This window comes from Salarias fasciatus, chromosome 18 (assembly GCF_902148845.1).
Source record: "Salarias fasciatus chromosome 18, fSalaFa1.1, whole genome shotgun sequence".
NCBI lineage: Eukaryota > Metazoa > Chordata > Actinopteri > Blenniiformes > Blenniidae > Salarias > Salarias fasciatus.
In genome coordinates this window covers 5,693,522-5,714,081 of record NC_043762.1, presented here as the reverse complement: position 1 = coordinate 5,714,081, position 20,560 = coordinate 5,693,522, and the positions used below count along the sequence as shown (strand labels likewise).

At 50.3% G+C, this 20,560-nt stretch overlaps 2 protein-coding genes across 2 annotated transcripts; one reads left to right on the top strand and one right to left on the bottom strand.

Annotated features, from left to right (window-relative positions):
• Positions 1-235: 235 nt before the first annotated feature.
• On the bottom strand, positions 236-7,617 carry LOC115405515 (uncharacterized). The gene is made up of 3 exons (XM_030115113.1): positions 6,447-7,617; positions 4,130-4,673; positions 236-574 (listed from the first exon to the last, which is right to left on the bottom strand). The coding sequence occupies exons 1-2, from the start codon at positions 7,302-7,304 to the stop codon at positions 4,227-4,229; spliced, it is 1,305 nt and encodes a 434-aa protein (XP_029970973.1). The 5' UTR covers positions 7,305-7,617; the 3' UTR covers positions 236-574; positions 4,130-4,226.
• A 9,125-nt stretch (positions 7,618-16,742) lies between these two features.
• Positions 16,743-20,379, top strand: higd1a (HIG1 hypoxia inducible domain family, member 1A). The gene is made up of 4 exons (XM_030115922.1): positions 16,743-16,970; positions 18,170-18,244; positions 18,339-18,473; positions 18,551-20,379. Exons 2-4 carry the CDS (start codon positions 18,175-18,177, stop codon positions 18,622-18,624), a joined length of 279 nt encoding a protein of 92 aa, XP_029971782.1. The 5' UTR covers positions 16,743-16,970; positions 18,170-18,174; the 3' UTR covers positions 18,625-20,379.
• The last annotated feature ends 181 nt before the right edge of the window (positions 20,380-20,560 follow it).

Genomic DNA, 20,560 nt, shown 5'->3' with positions numbered 1-20,560 from the left:
CGCTGGGCCGGTCGCGTAGATACCAAAAAACGCCATATTCAGCTATGTTCAGGGGGTCAAAAATGCATTCTCGTGGGACAAAGAATAATAATAATAATACAGAAGAAACTGAGCAAGAACAATACCCTTCGATGGGTAATGACTGTGTTGTAATTGCTGCTATATAAATAAAGCTGAACTGAATTGAAATTGTTTGGATTTCAAATAAAATCTAAAAGAAAAACATTAAAGTTTAAATATAAAGTTTATTGGGTGTCAGTCAGGATGAGATTGTTGTGTGACGGTCCTGATACAAACAGTTTCATCACATCGCTTGTTGAAAACATGTCCTGGATTGTCCCTCCCGTCTCCTGCTGCAGATCGCCCCCTGCAGGTCACACCATGTACCTTCAGGCTGAACAGTGACTGCAGCGGAAAACATGCAGGTAGAAATCTGAACATTCAACACACGAGCTCAGCTCGTCTCCAAACGGCTCTCAAAAAAGATTTTATAGCTGATTTCATGCGGAACCTCCAGCAGGTGGCGCCGCTCCGTCATGTGCCGCACCGTGGAGTCCTCCACTGGCTGGAGTCACTGCAGAGGAGAGCGAGAGAGACGGAGGGTTAAGGACAAAACTCTGCTGCAGGACCAGCTCAGGGCTGATCATCAGCCGGTGAGAAGAAGACCAACAGCACCAAGCCGCAGCGAGAAGCTTCTGGAACAAACAGCTGTTAAATGACACATAATCGATAATCAGTAGACACTGAACACAGGAAACGTTCCCTGAATCAGTCCCTGAAACCTCATCCTGTTAAACATTTTTCTAAAAATGACAAAAGGAAGGAAGGAATGAGTGGAACCATCCATCATCGACCAAACATCCACCCATCATGCATCCATCTATCATCCATCCATCATTTATCATCGATCCATCTATGATCCATCATCCATCCATTTATCATCCATCATTCACCCATCATCCATCCATCATTTACCATCGATCCATCATCCATCCATCATCCATCCATCATCCATCCATTTATCATCCATCATCCATCCATCATCCATCCATTTATCATCCATCATTCACCCATCATCCATCCATCATTTACCATCGATCCATCATCCATCCATCATCCATCCATCATCCATCCATTTATCATCCATCATCCATCCATCATCCATCCATTTATCATCCATCATCCATCCATCATCCATCCATTTATCATCCATCATCCATCCATCACCCATCCATCTATAATCCACCCGTCTACAATCCATCATCCATCCATCTATAATCAATCATCCATCATGCATCCATCCTAAACTGTCCTCAAACGAGAACAGGTGAGGACAGGTGTGGACAGGTGTGGACAGGTGAGGACAGGTGAGGACAGGTGAGGACAGGCTCCTCTCCAGGTTTCCAGTCCAGTTCAGAAATATCTGCTTTGCCTTTAAATATATTGTTTAACTTTATTCATGCATCATTCCAATTTGATTCTGTTAAACTCATGAATTCAGTTCCATAAACCAAGTTATTAGTTCCTTCCTTTACCTTCTTCTCCTGATTCTATATTCAAACCGGTCAGAGCTCTCTGAGTCTCTGTCGCCCCCTGCTGGCTGCTCCAGTCCAGGACCAGACCTGAACGCCAGGAAAAGTTTGTTTAGAGTTTCTAGGCGAGTTTTTCAGTTGGCAGCTCTGTGCTGCTTCGATGCTCGGCCACATTTATTAAGTGTTTTTAATCATTATGATGGAGAGATAAATTTCATCCCCTGCTGCGGTAAAGCCGGAGGGTTCTGGAGGGGGGGGGGGGGGGGGGGGGGGGGGTTCAGCTCCGGCAGAAGCTTGGAGGGGGGGTGGTTAATATAACGCTGTGAGTTATGCTGCCTGGCGCAGGACGCGCGGCAGTAAATCAGCGTTCTGGAGTGTCTCTGCTCCTCCTCCTGTCCTCAGATCAGCCACTGAGGCTGTTTGTCGAGGGAGGAGTTCCTGCTGCAGAGGTCATCCTGTTCTTAGAGTGGCACTTTGGAGCAGATGGGGGTCAAGGGTCAAGCATATTCTGTTTCAGCCTGGTTCAGCCTAGACCTCGTTTGCTGGATCTCCAATAGGATCAATCTATTGATCTATGTATTGATCAGGTATCAACTTTCCCGAGGTCTGATGAGCAGCATGAAGTCCTGACAGGAAGTCAGCACCTGTGTTGTCATGGAAACGCGATGCTGAGCCAGAAGGAGCAGAGTTTGGGGGAAAGTGGGAGGAGCTATCCCGTCTTCTGAACCACTCAGTTTAAACTGATGTCAGCTGGGTGGAGCTGAGTGGAGCTGGGTGGAGCTGGGTGGAGCTGGGTGGAGCTGAGTGGAGCTGAGTGGAGCTGAGTGGAGCTGGGTGGAGCTGGGTGGAGCTGAGTGGATCTGAGTGGAGCTGAGTGGAGCTGGGTGGAGCTGGGTGGAGCTGAGTGGAGCTGGGTGGAGCTGAGTGGAGCTGAGTGGAGCTGGGTGGAGCTGAGTGGAGCTGAGTGGATCTGAGTGGAGCTGAGTGGAGCTGAGTGGAGCTGGGTGGAGCTGAGTGGAGCTGAGTGGAGCTGAGTGGAGCTGGGTGGAGCTGGGTGGAGCTGAGTGGATCTGAGTGGAGCTGAGTGGAGCTGGGTGGAGCTGGGTGGAGCTGAGTGGATCTGAGTGGAGCTGAGTGGAGCTGAGTGGAGCTGGGTGGAGCTGAGTGGAGCTGGGTGGAGCTGAGTGGAGCTGAGTGGAGCTGAGTGGAGCTGAGTGGAGCTGGGTGGAGCTGAGTGGAGCTGGGTGGAGCTGAGTGGAGCTGTTCTGCTCGTGAGTCGTCACAAAGTTCCGTCAGCAGAAGGCGAGGGACAGTTCTGGAGCGCCGCCATGTTTCTGAGCACCCACTGGCTTGTTGTTGTGGTTTCACGGTGAACAGACGCAGGTGACTCATTCTGATGATTCACACCCCCCCCCGCCACACACACATACACACACACACACACACACACACACACACACACACACACACACAGGGTCCGATCTGGCCCACGGCATGAAGGAGCAACGAGCTCAAATTACAAAGAAGACATTTACTGGAAGATGTAGAGATTTCCGAGCAGCGCGATGCTCAAGGCTGTAGGAAATCCAGACTGGCCAGAGAAAGGATGATGTCTCAGCCGTTCTTTCAGGTTTTTAATCAAATCTGTTAAATGTAAACCTTTTCCTTTTTTGCAGTAAAACAAAAGGGAAACTTGAGTCTTTGCTTCTCCGGTCAGACGGAGACGTCAGTCAGCTGAATGCTGCTCCGAACGAGGGTTTGACCTCCCTAACGTCCCCTCAGATGGAAGAAAATGTGGAATATCCTGCTTGTGTTTGATGCTGCGCTGCGTTTTCCTGTTTACATGGACGTCACAGATCCAGCAGGAGTGTGTCTCCCCCCCCCCCGGCCCGGGGCCCGGGGGCCCGGGGGCCCCATGATTCAAACCAGACCGTGCATGCCCAAAAGAAAAATAGATTGCAGTTACACATAGTCTGCAGAAGAGGGGGCTGCAGAAACGTGTGTGTGTGGGAGCGGCGTGCACCCCCCCCCCCCCCCTCCCCCCCCTCGCCGGCCCATGGCGGGAAATGATGCCGTCCCGAGTCAGAGCTGCGATGGTGCTGTAAACCTGATGTTTGTGTCACGTGGCCGCTTCCAGCCGAGCGGCGGTGGAGGAACTTCCTGAGCCGCGAAACCTCTCAACTCCTGCCAAGTCTGAGCGTCTGACTCAGCCACGCTGCAAAAACAGTCTGGAGGTTTTCTCTGCCGAGCGACTTCAGACTCAGAACAACCCCACGAAGCAGAGCCCGGCTGGATCAAACAGGCCCGATTCTGACGCTCCGGCTCAGAAACAAAACGAATCCAGCAGGTCTGGATGCTTCAAAAGACGAGAAAAAGCACAAAACTCCTGAAAAAAGAAGGATTTTACACAAACGCTTGATTTGTTTCCCCTTGCAGGCTGATGAGAAACAGATGTGAAGCTCCGACTCTGAACCGACACTTTTTACAGTGTAGAGAAGAGACTGGAAACCATGTGACATCAACACAGACACACACACACACACAGACACACACACACACACACACACACACACACACACCGGTGGCGGTGACCTCACCGTGGCTTGTTTCCCGCCGGGTCGTCTGTGACGTCGACCTGCAGCAGAGTCTGGTGTTTCAGGCCCCGGCGGCTCCGGGGAGGACCGCCGCCCCCCTTCACACCACGCGGCCCCTCCCGGCCGAGGCGGGGGTCCTCACGGCGCCCTTCACACACCGCCCGTTCTGGGGGTACGGCGGAGGCTTCTGAGTTCTGGGGTTGGAGGTGCTGTTCCCGACGATGACCTGGGGGTCTAATGTATGTGGGCGGGGCTCTGGGCCCGTGGGGGCGGAGTCTCTGAGGGCGTGCAGGTGAGGCGGGTGGCCGTTGGCGCCCGGCCTGTCGTGGCTGAGACTCAGCGGAGTGAATCCTCTGGTTTTGACCACCGCCGCCATGTGGACGGGGGACGGAGCGTTGGTCCGGAGGATGATGCGGTCCCGGTCCTCGGACGGCGCCGGTCTGTGATTGGGCGGCGGGGCCGAGCGTGACTCTCCGAGGCGTGCCGAGGAGGGAGTGTCTTCGCCGAGGTCGATAGTGGCTGTGAGACGATCGATCTGCTCCACCACCTGATGACAATGGAGAGAGAAGGTCCTTAACCGCAGTACGATCAGAAGAACCTCCACCTTGTCCTTGTGAGGTTGTGACTTTTTGAAAAACTTTATTCAATATGAATTAAACAGGAACCAAACCTAATGCTAACGGCGCAAACAATGCTCACAGCGCTAACCACTACCAGCATATGCAGGCCCCAGTTCTGTGACTGAGTGAAGGTTTCATTCCGTCCTTCTGACAGTGGCTGAAACAGAATGAGAACTTCCTCCCCTCTTGGAGCCGTTTCGAGACGACAATTTCAGCTAAAAACACAAAACCCTCGTCTTGTTTTGGCTGTCTCAACGCTGTTCACAGCAACTGAAGCTAGCTTTTTCAAAACACTAGGAGTCCAACACTCTGTAAAGACGTAAAAGCTCTGCTCTCGCTCCTGGTCCCGCTCCTGGTCCCGCTCCTGGTCCCGCTCCTGGTCCCGCTCCTGGTCCCGCTCCTGGTCCCGCTCCTGGTCCCGCTCCTGGTCCTGGGCTAATTGGTCATATTAAACAGTAGCTCTGCTCATGCTCAATAGACAGACAATAAGAACTTTGTTTTCCTCCAGAACATCATGACTCCTGGTCCAGATTGCCCTGGTCCCAGTCCATATTCTCCTGGTCCTGGTCCAGGTTCAGTCCAGTTTCTCCTGGACTGGGTAGTTTTCGAGTTGACAGTCACCATAATAACAATCCAGCTTGGTGTTCTGTCCCTATGAACGTCTGTGTTCTCCTTTGTCAATGATCAGAGTGTATTGTTCTCCTTGTCCTCCATGGTTTCATCACTGACTAACAGCACCAACTAGTGGACTAACATGAGCACTGCATGGTTTTCAGGGTTTCTGCTTTTGACGTGGAAACAGACTCGATTCCTGGACTTTACTGTGAAACAATAACATTTTTGTACGAATCGTATGCTTTTCTATTTCAATGTGTTTTCACCTGAAATGTGGTTAAAGAGTCTCAGAAACTGATGACTATCCTCAGGAATGCTTCTACTTTGACACTCAGCTTTTTGCTTTGACAGTCAGCCTGTTAAAGCGCTCTCACTTCAATGTGTTTGTTTATTCCTGTCGTTTCGTAACCAGGAAGCTTCTCACTCAGTTTTAAACCTCCAGATTTGAGCGATGTTGGTTTCTCTTAAATGAAAGAGAGCATCATCTCAAACTTCCTGGTGCTGCTGTGGCGTCTGGGGCGGCGTGAACACGGACGTCCTGGCTGCAGCAGCGTGCTGACGGTTCACTGATACCCTGTTAATTCAGTCTGTCAGCTCACGTCAACGTTTCCCTTTCCTCTTTCTCTTTGCCCCGTTTCTTCTTCTCAGTCTCAGGCTGTGTTTCTGCTGGAATCAGACTCAAGGTGTGTTTCCGTCCTCCAGACGTCACTCACGTGCGCTCGGCTGTGAACTGATGCTGTTATTCAGCTGCATGCAGAGCGGACGCTGTCAGAGCGGAGCGCCGCGACCGATCCAGCCAGGCTGCTCCACGCACCGGCCGCCGGTCGCTCTGGATCGGGGAGAGAGCACGGCCGAGCCGCAGACGGAGCAGGCGGCACGTGCACACACACACACACACACACACACACACACACACACACACACACACACACACACACACACACACACGCACGCCGGGAGTCTGCAGCCCGGCTTTGAGCTGATCTGTCTAAATGTGCCGGGATCCAGGAGCGGGACCGATAAAAGGCGGCGACCGGACGCAGACATCCCTCCACGCACACAGCTATAATCACACGGCCTCCTACCTCTTTCATCTCGCTGTGAACCTGCTTCAGCCCCCCCAGCACGTCCTCCAGATCTGTCACCACTTGTCTGATCTGCTCCCTGACTGAGTCCTGCTTGGTCCTCTTCGGCAGCTCCGGACCCGGGGGACGGGGCTCGGACCCGGCGTCCGGGGGGGCGGCCGTCCGTCTGCTCTGACTGAGGTGATTCTGCGGGACCTCGGTGGGGAAGAAGCCGTTACGAGGCGCGGCACATCCATTAAAGGCTTCCTGTGACCCGGCCCTGGGTCTTCCCCGGTCGTGATGCTTATCTCTTTCCTGCCCCCCCTTGGGCTCACAGTGTCCGTTCAGGGCGAGCCACGGACCCGGCGGGGGACCGTGGTGGTCCGAATGACGCTCCTCCTCCACGGACACATATCTGACGGTCCTCCTGAGCCGGTGGTCCTGACCTTTGACCTGCAGATGAGGAAGAGGATGTGGTATCCCGGCGTTACAGGGGCGTGCCACACAGGCGCAGTGATGGGGTCCGGGCTCGGCCGGGTGCTTCCACTGGGCAGGGATCAGCTCCCAGGGGTAAACCGGGTCCAGGCGGTCCAGGTGTGGCCCCGGCCAGGCGAACACGGGCCTCCTCTGGGGGCTGCGGTGGCTCTCCGAAGCCCCGCCCCCTGCGTCCTTCGCCCATGGCGCCTGAACGTCTCTCCTGCAGTCCGAACGGCGGTCCGGCCGCCGGGCGGGCGCCGGCTGGCGTTCCGGCCCGCCGTGGCGGTCGAGCGGCGGCTCTCGGCGGGCGCAGTGCTGGCAGGGGCAGTGGACGGGGGCCTTGGAGCCGTGGTCCTGAAGGAAGCGGCGGTGTCCCGTCGTCTGGGCGCCTTCTGTGTACATGTCCAAAGAAATCCTGACACTGGTGGAGAAAACGCCTTAGAAAAGCAGTGGCTTCCTCCCCCCGCAGCCCTCCGCAGCCCAGTCATTCGCTGGCTCTGTTTTCCTCATCTGAAGCTTCCCACAGAAAACTTTTCTCCAGCTCGCTCTCCACTCTCCTCCTCTTCCTTCCTGTCGTTTGTTTCTCCTCTTCCACTCCAGCTCTCAGTCTGAGAGACCTTACTTTCCTTCCTCACACCCTCTTTTTCTGTCTTTTCCAAACTTTTTCTCACTGCTTCTTCTTCTTCCTCACCCTGTAACCCTCTCTCCTACACGGGGCCCCTCTACACCTCCCTCCCTCCCTCTCCACCTCCCTCCCTCCCTCCCTAACTCGCTCCGTCTCTCCTTCTCCCGCCTCGTTGTTCTGTCTCATTTGCTGCTGCAGGCTCCCAGCCTCTCTCTCTCTCTCTCAGCCTCTCTCTCTCTCTCCGTTTCCCGTTTCCTCTCCACCCGCCCTCCTCTCGTCTCTCCACCTCCTTCCCCGTCTTCTGCCTCTTGGTATTCTCTCTCACGCGGTCAGCGGTACCTGAACTGGAGGCTTTCTTCCCTCCCCACCACCTGAAATCCGGCTGCTCAGTCAGCTTCTGCTGGCCGGAGCTCCAATCGGGTTTCTGCCTCTCAGAGAGTCTGAAACCGTCTCGGCGCTGAGCTCATTAGTTCAACTGAAGCTTCGGCACTCTGCAATTAAACGCTGCCTGGGATTCCTGAAGGGGGGGTGGCGAGAGGAGGAGTGAAACTCTGGCGGGAGGAGTGAGGCTCGGGAGGGGAGGAGTAAGTCCAGGGGGGGGCGGTGGTTTCTGACAGCTCTGAGTCAGGAGACGGCCGATGCCTTTGCGCAAGGAGAGTGTTTCTCACTGTTCTCACCGTTCAGTTTCTCTCCTTGTCCTCTGGCGTTCCCGGCGCCGCCTCTCCATCACTGTCTCACTTCAACTGACTTCACCCTCAGAAATAGAGCTATACGTGGCCCTGCCGAGGCGCGTGATGTGGAGTTCAACGCCACGCAAACGGCTCAGTTTACATGTTTCAACCATAAAATCCATCAGATTTTGACACATCAGTCTGGCTCGCCTGAGATCGAGAGTTAAAACACAGATAAATCAGAAAAGTGGGATTCAGGTCAATCCAATGTTGTTTCTGTAGCACCAGATACACAGTTATCCAAACTAACTGTCCAGAGTGAAGGACGGTGGAGCTGTTGACACAGAAGAAGTCGACATGTCGTTCGGGTCAGGACTGTTTTCTCAACATGTGGTGGGTGAAATGAAGGAGGAGAGAAGACGGAGCATTAGCCTGCTTCTTTAGGTGTAAGTCTGTTGAAAGTCAGTTTAGTTGAGTCCATGTGAGCGATTTGAGCTGAAAATGTCTCAGGCCGTCCAGATTAACTGATTAACTGATGTTGTCTTTGGTGTGACGGGGCAGGATTTCAAGTTTCAGGTTAGTAAAGCAAGACTATCATGCGGGACCCTGCGTTGGGTGAGGCCACGCTAACATTAGCTTACAGACTGGCTAACTAATCCTCAGATCGTCAACCAGGAACTCAATCACAGAATTAAATCAACACCTCCTGAAAATCAAACAGTTCTAAGCTTAGCATGACTTCTTCAGTTCTAAAGCCCCGACAGACTCCATGTTCTCCACGTTCCTCAGTGTGCTTGCAGGAAGAGCCGGTCTGATGCAGCTAGCAACGCGGTTGTTTCTTGGTCTGAGTTAGCAGCTCCATGCTAACTCTGGCTGGGTCGCTGCGCAGGAGAAGAAGAAGCAGCTGTATTGAAGAAAGGCCCTGGTCTCTGGTCTTGGTTCTGCTGTGCCAGGCTTCATTTCATTTTGTTCAAACAGCTCCATCTATCAGAAGAAAGTCACGCGTCACCTTCGTCCAGGGTGAACGTTCTTCTTCTGTGTAGTCCGCGAACTCTCGTGTGATTGGTCAGATTGTTCTTGCCTGCATTTTACACTACATTCCTCTGTCTAGACAACCAAGATGGATTCACCACAGCTGACCAACATTCAATGGAGAGCAACTTACAGAGAAAATCCTAAAATTGAACATGAGCAACAGAGGAGACGGAGGAAGAAGAAGAAACCCTTTCAACAGGAAGAAACCTGCAGAACCAGACTCTGAGGAGACTTTCTGTAGAACCAGAGTCAGACTTTTATTTATTCTGGTTTGAATTTAAGGACAAAAAGAGAGTCCAGAAAAAGACAAACTAATGCCACAACATGACTGTGTTGGATTTCTTTGTCCACAGAAACAGTCTGATGTTTAGTTTCAAGAAAAGAACTGCAGCTTTGAGAACAATGGGTCATGAAAAGGAAGGACTGAGAACAGCAGGAGAGGGAGAAGAGGAGGCTGATCCATCCCAGCAGGAGGAAGAGCCGTCCAGACCCAGCTGCTGGGGAGGTGGACCACAGCCGCAGAGGCTCTGAGTCTGTTCTGAAAGAACACTCTCACACCTCGATGCATGATGTGTTCAGGACGGAGACGAGGACAGGACGAGCCGAGACACCGAATGTCCAACGGGTCAAACGCCTGACACACCGAGCTGCACACACAGAACCGTCTCCGAGACGGGCGGACCTCCCGCACCGCCGTCAGGCAGCAGCGAGTGTGTTCAATCACAGACACTCAGACCCCGTTTCCACGGCAACCATTCGAGTGTATCGTTCTGAAAAACGATGTCAGTTTCGACGGCATCAGCCGAAACACTGAAACGGTGTAGTTGTCAGGTTGAGGCCCTGGGGGAGCAGTCTGTTCACACACACAGTGCGATTGACACGGCTGTGGTGTAACAGCGTTCCTGTCTTCTACGAGAAGACAGAGCAAGAGCGTCTCCAGAAAGTGTCGTTTTCCCTCGTTGACACGACGATGCGGTCAGAGTGTTTTTGCAAAAGTTCCACGTTGAGAGTCGTTCTCAGAAGGTTTTGTCCTCAGAGGCTCTGAGCAGGAACGTGTTGTGTTTTCACTCAGTGTTTGTTTCCTTGGGCAGATTTTTTTGTCTACTTGCTGCAAAAAGAGAAATCACAGTAGTCACGCAGCCTGCACTCGTGTGTGTGTGTGTGTGTGTGTGTGTGTGTGTGTGTGTGTGTGTGTGTGTGTGTGTGTGTTCCTCAGAAAGTTCCCAGCTTGAGCAGCTCTTACACCACCCGACCTGCTCCGCCTCCGCTCCACTGCACCACTGGAGGGCAACGTGGAGTGAGGAGCCGGAGCCTGGTTTCCCCTCATCTCAGACCTCCAAGCTTGACCTAATTAGCACATATGGATGGCTCTAAATGAGAACATGAGGAGAGCTCGGCGTGGTGTCAGATGGCACGTGGAGTATTTACCCCCCCACCTGCACATGACCAACCCAGATATGAACCTCTCACACAACATGCAAAGAGTAATGAGCTAATGGGAAAAGAAGAGCTGGAGGCGAGATGATTCCTGACTGATCTGATCCTCTCTTCTGCTTCAGAAGAAGAAATGGAAGGTTCTCGGTACCAATCCTCATATTGTATTGTAGGGTTAGAGGGTTAATGGTAGATGGTTATAGGGTTAGAGTTAAATAGTTACAGGGTTAGAGGGTTAGACGGTTAGGTTTAGGTTTTGGTAAGATGGTTACATGATTAGGATTATATGGTTATAGAGTTAGATGGTTATAGAGTTATAGGGTTATAGAGTTAAATGGTTATAGGGTTAGAGTGTTATGGGGTAAGAGTTATGGCACATTATTCCAGTGTTAAGGACTAAATAAGATGTGTGATGTATCCCGATGTGGTCTAAGTCCAGTATCTAGTAGTGTCTTACAAACCCCGGCTGAAACGTGATGCTCATCAAAGCAGGCAGACGGGAATCTGTCGGCTCACACTGGGCTGGAAAACTAAATCTAGATCACTGACTTGGGACTTTCAGTTCCTCTGTAGTTCCTAATAAAAGTTAACTCTGTTATCAAAACACCAAGAAACCAGGGCCTTTGAGACAGCAAGGCTGCTGCTTATGGCGGTCAGAAAATGGGAGATCAATAAGAAAAAGAAATCCTGACGAGTTAAAGGAAAATATTTTAATGGATTCATGTGGATTGGAGAGACATGAAGCACCTGCTCCAACCTCTCGGGTTTAGACTCACAGCTCAACCTGCTGTCTAAATTTCTGCCTTTTCAGATGGAGGCGTCATTATTTCCACGTTTCTCTGTTTGAACAACACACCGCTCCATCACATGCCACTTTTCCTTCCTGGCTTCATCATCATCCTCTGCTCCTCCTGTGGGTTTTTACGACTAAAGATCATTTTCTGATATAAAAATATGAGTCAGATTGTGCTGGAGCAGATCAGCTGCTGCAGCAGGAGACCTGAAGCTGTGTGACAAACCTTTAAACTTGTCACTTCAGAGCCAGCAGATAATCAAACCATGTTCCCTCTTACTGCCAACGGCAGAAGGCGACACTCTGAGTCCGCCTGAGGCGGAAAGTTTGACCGTCAGGTCCAGGATCACTGACGGACCCTGTTAGATCCAGGACTCTGGTGTCAGATTCAGATGTTAGTTCTTCTGGGTTTTCAGGTTTCCTGGGAGACATTGGAGAAACAAACTGTTGTGGTTTTTAAAGCTGATCACTGACTACAGTCATTAATCCTCTTCTTTGTTATTTATTTTTTACACGGCTGTAAAGTGACTGAGGAAAAACCCGGGCCTTTCCTTTACTTTAAGATCACACAGGTTAAACTTCAGCTGCCGGACGCCACGCGGTCAGTGTGGAGACTGCAGAGCAGCTCGGGACGCAGGAAGGACGACAGCCTCGTTCAGAAGTTCCCCCATTCAGACGGAAAACAGCAGCCAGCCCGAGCAGGCGGGAGGACGAGGAGGCAGCACGGCTCTGCTGAGTCTCAGGAAGGCGATGGAGGGATTCGTTTGCTTGTGTTGACTTTTCTTGGCCAGGAAGCAAAGAAGAGACAAGTTAAAAGAATGTGTTTACCTGCTTCTTGCACTCAGACGACAGAAAGGAAGATTTACGAGGCCGACTTTGATCTGAAGCACATTCTGAGGGTGATTTTCGGGGTTCAAGCCAACTCAGGTCACATTTATAACATTTACAAGTACACACTTTCGAAGGTGTCTGTTCATACGCCAACTTCTTGAAAATGTTCCGACTATGTCTCTAACTGTCCTCAGGATCCATAACTCCTCATGCTAAATGCTAAACGCTATAAGAGCAGTTAATCACTGCAGAGGACGCAGTGAGAGAGAGTGGGCGGTGGTGGTTGGAGGGGTCGACGGTGCAGATCGGCAGCCTGGCCCTCGCCAGTCCGCCCCGGCAGCCCTCAGGCACACAGCTGTGAATACAGCTGGAGTTTCCCACTATGGAATATGGGATGAATAAATAATGGAACTGTTAGTGACCTTGAGTCCACCGAGAAAAGGTGCAATATGAAACCAATTTATTTCTAATTTGTCTTGACATTTGATCAGGTTATCAACATGAATATGTAACTCATTCTTTGGTCTGTGTGATGGGACTGACAGACACAGAAAAAGGAAACAACTGTCCCCTTCTTTGATATGTTTCAATGCTTACTGGTTTTCCAATAAAGAAAACTGATTTAAAAGCAACCAAAGTATTAAGTGAGAAAAGATAAGTTTCTCTTTCAAGATATGCAAATTATTCAGCTGGAAAAACTGAAAACCTTAAGTTGCCTTATTTTATTTTAAGCTGGATTGATGCAAAATGTAGATTTGAAACAAATTGAAATTTTAAGTCCATGTGACTGAAACCACTTGTGTTAATTGAACTCATTAAATTAAAGTCAAAGACCTTAATTCACCTGATGTTTCCTCCTGAAACACGTCAGTGAAGATGGTCCAATCCAGCTTCTCATCAGGCCTGAAAAGAAAGAGTAGAAGAAGAAAAAGGACAGCAGGATTTCACTCTCAGTCACACTGTGTGTGTGTGTGTGTGTGTGTGTGTGTGTGTGTGTGTGTGTGTGTGTGTGTAAGCAGCTAAGAAAAAGTCCAAACATGCCAAACGTCCTCCGGCGACGGTTCTGCCAGACAGATGGAAGTTCTCTAGTTGAGGGTCAAACTAAACCGCTGACCACGAGCGACAGCACAGCTTTCCCTCAGAGAGAGAGAGAGAGCGAGAGAGAGAGAGAGAGAGAGAGAGAGAGAGAGAGAGAGAGAGAGAGAGAGAGAGAGAGAGAGAGAGAAAAACTAGAGGAGGAACGAGACGAACTGAGCTGATGGCTGGGCTGTCGTCACCCAACTGCCACCTGTCAACCAGGCGATTACCCGACCGCCAGGCCGCCGTCACCCGACATGAGAGTTTGGCCTGGAACACACATCTCTTCATCTGACCTGCAGCAGGAACACACACACTGACCCAGATCAGTTCTCTTCACATTACTCAACACACAATGCCATGAAGCAGCAGGATGCAGCAGGATGCAGCAGGATGCAGCAGGATGCAGCAGGATGCAGCAGGATGCAGCAGGATGCAGCAGGATGCAGGAGGATGCAGCAGGGTGCAGCAGGATGCAGCAGGATGCAGCAGGATGCAGCAGGATGCAGCAGCAACACTGACCACTCTCCTCTTTACATCTTTTTATTCAATCCTCAAAGTCGTGAGAACAAAATGCATGTGAAGAAAAACAGAAAAAGTTGAATTTCCTGAAGCGAAGAGTCAGTCAGTGGTTCGAAATGATCACATGACAAATGAAACCATCCAAATGACCATTCCGTGGATGAGGACATGAACGTGTTCAATGCATTTCTTCAGCAAGGCTGCTTTGCTTTGACGTGCAGATCAATACAGCGGGAAGGTCAACAAGCCGTCAAACACGCCGTCAAACACCAACGCTGTAGTGTCATACCACAGGATCACCTACAAAAACTCCCCGGCACTTTTTGGAAAGGTCTGTCTTGCTGTCCAGCAGTCGTGGAGGTTCTCCTGTTCCTGGAGCAGCTTTGTGAGGTGGGACACTGACACCTGGTGGCCATATTGAATACTGCAGACACTCATTTATCATTTACATTTCTCTACAACCGTTCAGACCCGCTCAGTGTGTGTGATCAATCGCTCATGATCAGTCAACAAATGATCAGGTTGATCAGCAATGATTACGTTGCAGGACCTTCTGTAGTAACAACCCAGCATCGCCGATGAGGATCAGAGGAACTTATTGGTCCTCATCAGAGTCATCAATGAAGCTCAGGCCAGTCGCTCCAGCTGCTCTGATCCAACGGAGACGAGGACTGGACGACCTCGCTCACTGTCCAGTGGCATATCATCTTTACTGCTGCGGCTCTTCAACAGCCTCGTCTTTTCATCCCGTCCTGCTTATCACTGTCCAGAACTGACGTCCAGCTCCCGGCGGGAGTCCGGGGACGCGGGTCTGAATCCGGGCCGCCCTCGCTCCTGAAGCTCCGCATCCTGGCGTCCATGTTCTCATCATTCAGTCACGTCCGTTTGTTCGGGCTGTTAAAGTGTCACTTCAGGGAGCCTCTATTCAAATCATCCGCTCCTTCTTTCCTTTCAAAGGTCAAAGGTCATTCAGAGGTTCTCACAGATGCTGTTTCCTGTCGGGTCGCTGGAGGACATGATGGTTTTAAGGCTACTTCAATACTTTAGTGTGAACAATGAAAAGTCACATTTTCTGAATGGGCTCATCAGTGACTGTCCTGCAGGACAAACTGTTCTTTCTGTAAAAAACAAAAAATTAACCTTCTAGGAAAAGCTCTCATGATAACATGCCACTGCTCACGCCGTCTCATCATCGAGCTGCTAAACTGCAGCTGAACATTCCCATCCTGCTCAGTAGGTGGTGCTCGTGCTCTCTGCTTCCTCCTCTCTCCTCAGTCTCACTGCTTTTCATGATTTCATGTTTCAGCTGGTTCTCGCCATCTGAGTGAAACATTTTAATTCTCATTCTGGTCAGATGAAGCTGTCGCCGGAGAATTTATCACTCTGAGATTTGATTAGTACCCCCCCCCCCCCCACCCCCACCCCACCCCCCAAAGGGCAGATCCTCTGAAGTCCTGCAGCCCGTCCAAAAAAGCAGCAGCCTGAGTGTCTCCATCAGTCACTCGGAGACATCTGCTGGCTTCGCAGAGCTATTAATCCACTTGTCTGAGCATAAAGAGAAGCCCCACCCCCACCCCTCCACTCCACCCCCCCCCCCCCCCCCCCCCCTGCAACGTCAAGTGGTGCCAAGTCCTGAAACTCAGAGCAAGAACAGAGAACCTGAAGGTCCTGAGGAGCTGCTGATGTTCTTTGACCAGGGTGAGAACCGGGCAACACCGCCATCTGGTGTCAGCAAGCAGAACTACCGCTGAGGAACCACTGCCTCAGGAGCACTCAGGACGAGGGTGAACACTGCAAAGAACAAAACAGACCAGACCATCAAACACTGAACTCACCAGGCGAAAACGCAGGATCTGAACCCGGAACCAGGAGATCGCTGCTAACGGCTACACTCACCGCATGAAACACATGAAACACATGAAACACCAGGCCAGCACGGAACAAGGAACTGCATACAGGTGTACACACCACACCACCACCACTCCAGGGCGAGGCTTGGTGGGGGTTTTGTGTGTGTGTGTAAGTATGTATGTGAAGAGAGAGTGTACTGCCCTGGTCTGGGGGGGTTCTGTCTGTAATTTCACACCTGGCTTCTCTGCTTCACGTCACAGGTCATCACCTATGAAGCACTGGGTTTCCACCTCAGACCACTTTTCCATTTTTCAGGTGGGGAAAAACACATCTGACCACCCATCTGGACCACCAACAAGTTGGGAGCTGAAAAGCCCTGGTTTTTGGAGGCCGGAGCCAGGCCTCGGTCGGCGGGAACACAGAAAACTGGAACCAGGAGAACCAAGAGTTCTGCTGGATCATGTGGACGAACAGCTGCTGGGTATTAAGAGGTTTGTTATGTTAAAAGGATTTTAATTTCCATTTCATGAAACACACATGCGGAACATTGTTCACCAGCAGTGAGAGCCAAGTTTGATAGTTTTTTTTTTTTTCTTGCTTGTTTCGTCACAGCTCAGCGGGATTTCGCCAGAACAGTTGATGATGTGAAGAAACATCTTGACTGTTGATTCTTTACTTGCAGACAGGAAATGGGAGTTGTGCTTTGTCACGACTGTTTTTTTTCTTTCATTAGTTGTTCTCCAGCTGACGGAGCACGTGGCAGGAACGTGCTCATGTGACGTAAGGGCACGTTACATCATCGGAGAGGACACACACACACACACACACACACACACACACAGTGTCATGAAGACAGCTTTACGAACATGCTGCGTTCAGGGTCCCTCAGTTTTTTTGCTATCATTTGTTTTTTTTTTCCATTAATTGTGTACTTTTGTGTGTCGCCATGTGTGTCCCTCAGCATCTTCTTCTATCTGATGGTCTTATGTTTGGTTCTCGTTGTCGTTAGTTTGTTTTAAAGGAATACCCCCAAAGTCATGCACGGGCGCCTCTCGGTGTTCCCATTTCCACCCGCACCTGAACACAACACGCCGTAACTGACGTCAGACGGCGCGTCGGGTGGTCACGTGTGTCACGTAACCGGCTGATGGCTTCCGGTGAGCGTGCGGACTTTCCGAACAGATCCTGACACTCCTTCATCCAGCCAGCACCGGGTCCGGGTTGTTCTGGTAAGTACAGGGTCCAGTCCGGGTCTGGGTAGGAGTTCGGTACCGGGACCGGGTTCGGGGTCGGCTGGTTCAGGCTTGCTTCTGGTTTGACCTCCGTGTGAGCCTGTGGTGTAACTGACCTCCGGTCAGTTTGTTACCTCGGCTCGGACTGATCTGTGACTCGTGTCAGGCCAGTAACTCGCCTGGGATCAGTTTAGTAGTTCAGTTTAGTTTATCTGTTTTCTGTTTAGTTATACTGTGATCAGTGTCAGTATAATATTGACAAGTTGAGCTTATTTCTCCTCCGTTCTGACGCAGTTCACAGCTCCACCAGGAAGTGAAGGAAATACATTAAAACAAGGAGCTGAATCATCTTAATAGATTGATATTACGATACAGAATCATAATTACTCCATAGAGCTGCTCTTCTCACTCAATAAAACAACTAACTAACCAGCTAAACTAGTCCAGCGTGTCAATAGGCAGCGGGCAGGTGTTCCACAGCAGGTGTTTGAGGTTCTGGTTCCGAGGCGATTCAAGAGGAAAGTCGTCATTTTAGGAAAGTTTGAAAACGACCGTTTCCACGGCAACGGTGTTGTTTTCAGTGGCTCCAGCACTGCGGTGCTGTCGGAGGGTCACACAGGTGGAATCAGACCGGGAGCCGTCCTGCGGGGTTCGTGCTCTGCTGAGGCAGCGGAGGAGGAAAGAGAGCAGCAAACACTCTTCTCTGCATTACTTCAGTAAAACACACTGAAAGACAGTGGAACAGGTGTTAACTGATGCTACAATGTGGAGAGTTGTGTTTGTGACAAATCCAGGTGTTGAATCTGGATCCTGTCAGGATTCTTTAACTCCAGATGCCTCCAGGTGACACTTTTTGAAGAGGTTTGATTCCTGCTGTCTTCACAGCCTTTGGTAAAGTGCCTGTCTGAGGAGCTGCTGACTGTCTGTCACCAGCTGAACAGTCCCAAACAGCTGACATGGCCGATCAACATGGCAACCAGTGAAATCACTGTCTTCATGGTGTCTTGATGTCTCTTTACCGTGAACGGGGAAGCTCACCTGTTAAACTAACCCATCGAATGAAACCCATTAAACTCACCAGTTCAACTAACCCATTAAATTAAGCTGTGAAGCTAGCCTATTAAGTTAACCAGTTAAAATGCCCCATGAAGCTAACCTGTGTCCTGAACTGACCTTTGACCTCTGACTTCTTTCAGTCAACATGTCCACCTACGAGGAAAATGACTCCAAGTTCATGCGGAAGGCAAAGGAGAACCCCTTTGTTCCCATCGGTGAGACACACACACGCACATGCACACACACACCACACACCACACACACACACGGTTCACCAGGGTGTGTGTGTGTGTGTGTGTGTGTGTTCAGGCATGGCGGGCTTCTTTGCCATCGTGGGCTACCGGCTGATGAAGCTGAAGAGCCGCGGAGACACCAAGATGTCGGTTCACCTGATCCACATGAGAGTGGCGGCTCAGGGCTTCGTGGTGGGAGCCATGACTGTGGGTACGTGTCGACCTCTGACCTCCAGCCGAGTGCGTTGACCTGTGAGCCCTGCCTGACCTCTGACCTCTGTCCTGCAGGCGTGCTTTACTCCATGTACAAGGAATACATCCTGAAGCCTGCGGAGGAGCAGAAGGCCGTGAGGCAAAAGTGATGGACAGTTAGAGATCAGCTGCCTCGCTCTGACCTCTGACCTCTGATGGAACAGTTGGCGATCAGCCGCCTCGCTCTGACCTCTGACCTCTGATGGACCATTGGCGATCAGCCGCCTCGCTCTGACCTCTGATGGACCGTCGGTGATCAGCCGTGTCGCTCTGACCTCTGACCTCTGATGGACCATCGGTGATCAGCTGCTTCACTTTGACCTCTGACGGACCGGGTCACGTCACTCCAGGGGTCAAGGGTCGTCCTCTTACTCCAGCGTCACTGTATTTATTTGAGCGTTGCATTGTGAAATGATCGTTTAGCATTTTTAAGTTTTTCTGCCAAAACAAAGGCGTTTCACCCTCCACACACACACACACACACACACACACACACACACACACACACACACACACACACACACACGATTACACCATGCTGGACATTTCTTTTTGTTATATTTTCATGATGTTGAATCGCTGGCCAAGGGTCTGACCTTTGAGCCAAGACACCTTCAAGGAAGTGAGACTTTCGAGTGTCTAACAAAATGTAGGGTTTTCAAATTTTACTTTTTGCTTAGATAATATAATAAAAACGTGAAATATTTTTAAAATCTGATCCTCGATTCTCTGTTCAAAAAGATTTAGTTTATTAAAACACAGAAACACTCTCCAGAGAGACACACCCCTCTGACACACCCCAGACACACACTCCAGAGACACAGTAGAGAACAGATTGAGTCCATATTAGTTATTCATTCTTTAGTTTCTGAGCATGGCTTCACTGTTTGGACTCTTTCATGGTGTCAGAGCAGATTGATTACAACAAGACAGAAACGATCCTAGTTTCTCTGTTGAATGATAACATTGAAAGCACACTCCCCAAAGTGGTGACAGACTGATCAATCACATCCTCAGATCTGTCAGTCGAACCTGACTTACAGCTATCCATCTTCCATCTTATAGAACTCTCTTAGTTCTTCATCTAAACCTACAACTGGTCTCATGATCCAGTACCAACTAGACTCTTTCAAAACATTTCCCCTGGATTAGTAATCAATATATCAGATCAACCTTTGTTTAGTAACAGGTTCTGTACCACAGGCCTTTAAGGTTCTGTTGTTAAACCTCGTCTTAAAAAACCCATCTTTGATCCAGGTGTTCTAACAAGTTCCAGACCAATATCCAACCCTCTCTTTATTTATAAAATCCTAGAGAAAGTTGTTGAAGTCGGCTTTGAGAACATTTTTATCATAACGATCAAGTAGAGTATTTTCAGTCAAGTTCTAGAGCTCATCATAGACCAGAGACATCTCAGGTAAAAGTTACTAATGATCTTCTCAAGGCCTCAAAGGACTGGACTCTGTGCTGGTCTCTGGTCTGTTCTTTGTCCAGGTCTGTGGTCTGGTCTCTGTCCTGGTCCTGTCAGACCTCAGCGCTGCATTCGATACTGTTGATCATGACATCCTGCTACAGAGCAGGGGTGTCAACATCTACACATGTAAACGGTTACACGGATAACAAGTCATAACTGTGGAAAAATCAATAACCATGAACAGCTACTTTCTTCCTCCTCCCCCTTTTTCTTTTTCACCAATATATATCATGTTTTTTGGGGTGCTGATGTTGCCTGAAAGCTTCAGATAATAACATTAACTAACTAACTATTCCCTCTAGTGAAGTTATCCACATACATAATAGATACATGCGACGCAACGTTGATTAAAAAAAAAAAAAAAAAAAAAAAAACGCGGCAGCAGCCAGAGTTCAAGTTGACTTGGAGACGCGATGGCAGCTAACAACGAGCAGAGCGCTATGTGGCAGCTCTTCTGACAGACTGGAAATACTGCTGGGTGGAGGCTGTGTCAGGCAAAGCTGGTTTACACCAGCAGCACGGGGTCCAGGAGAGACCAGCTGTCACGGAAACACCCCAAAAAAGTGGAGAGT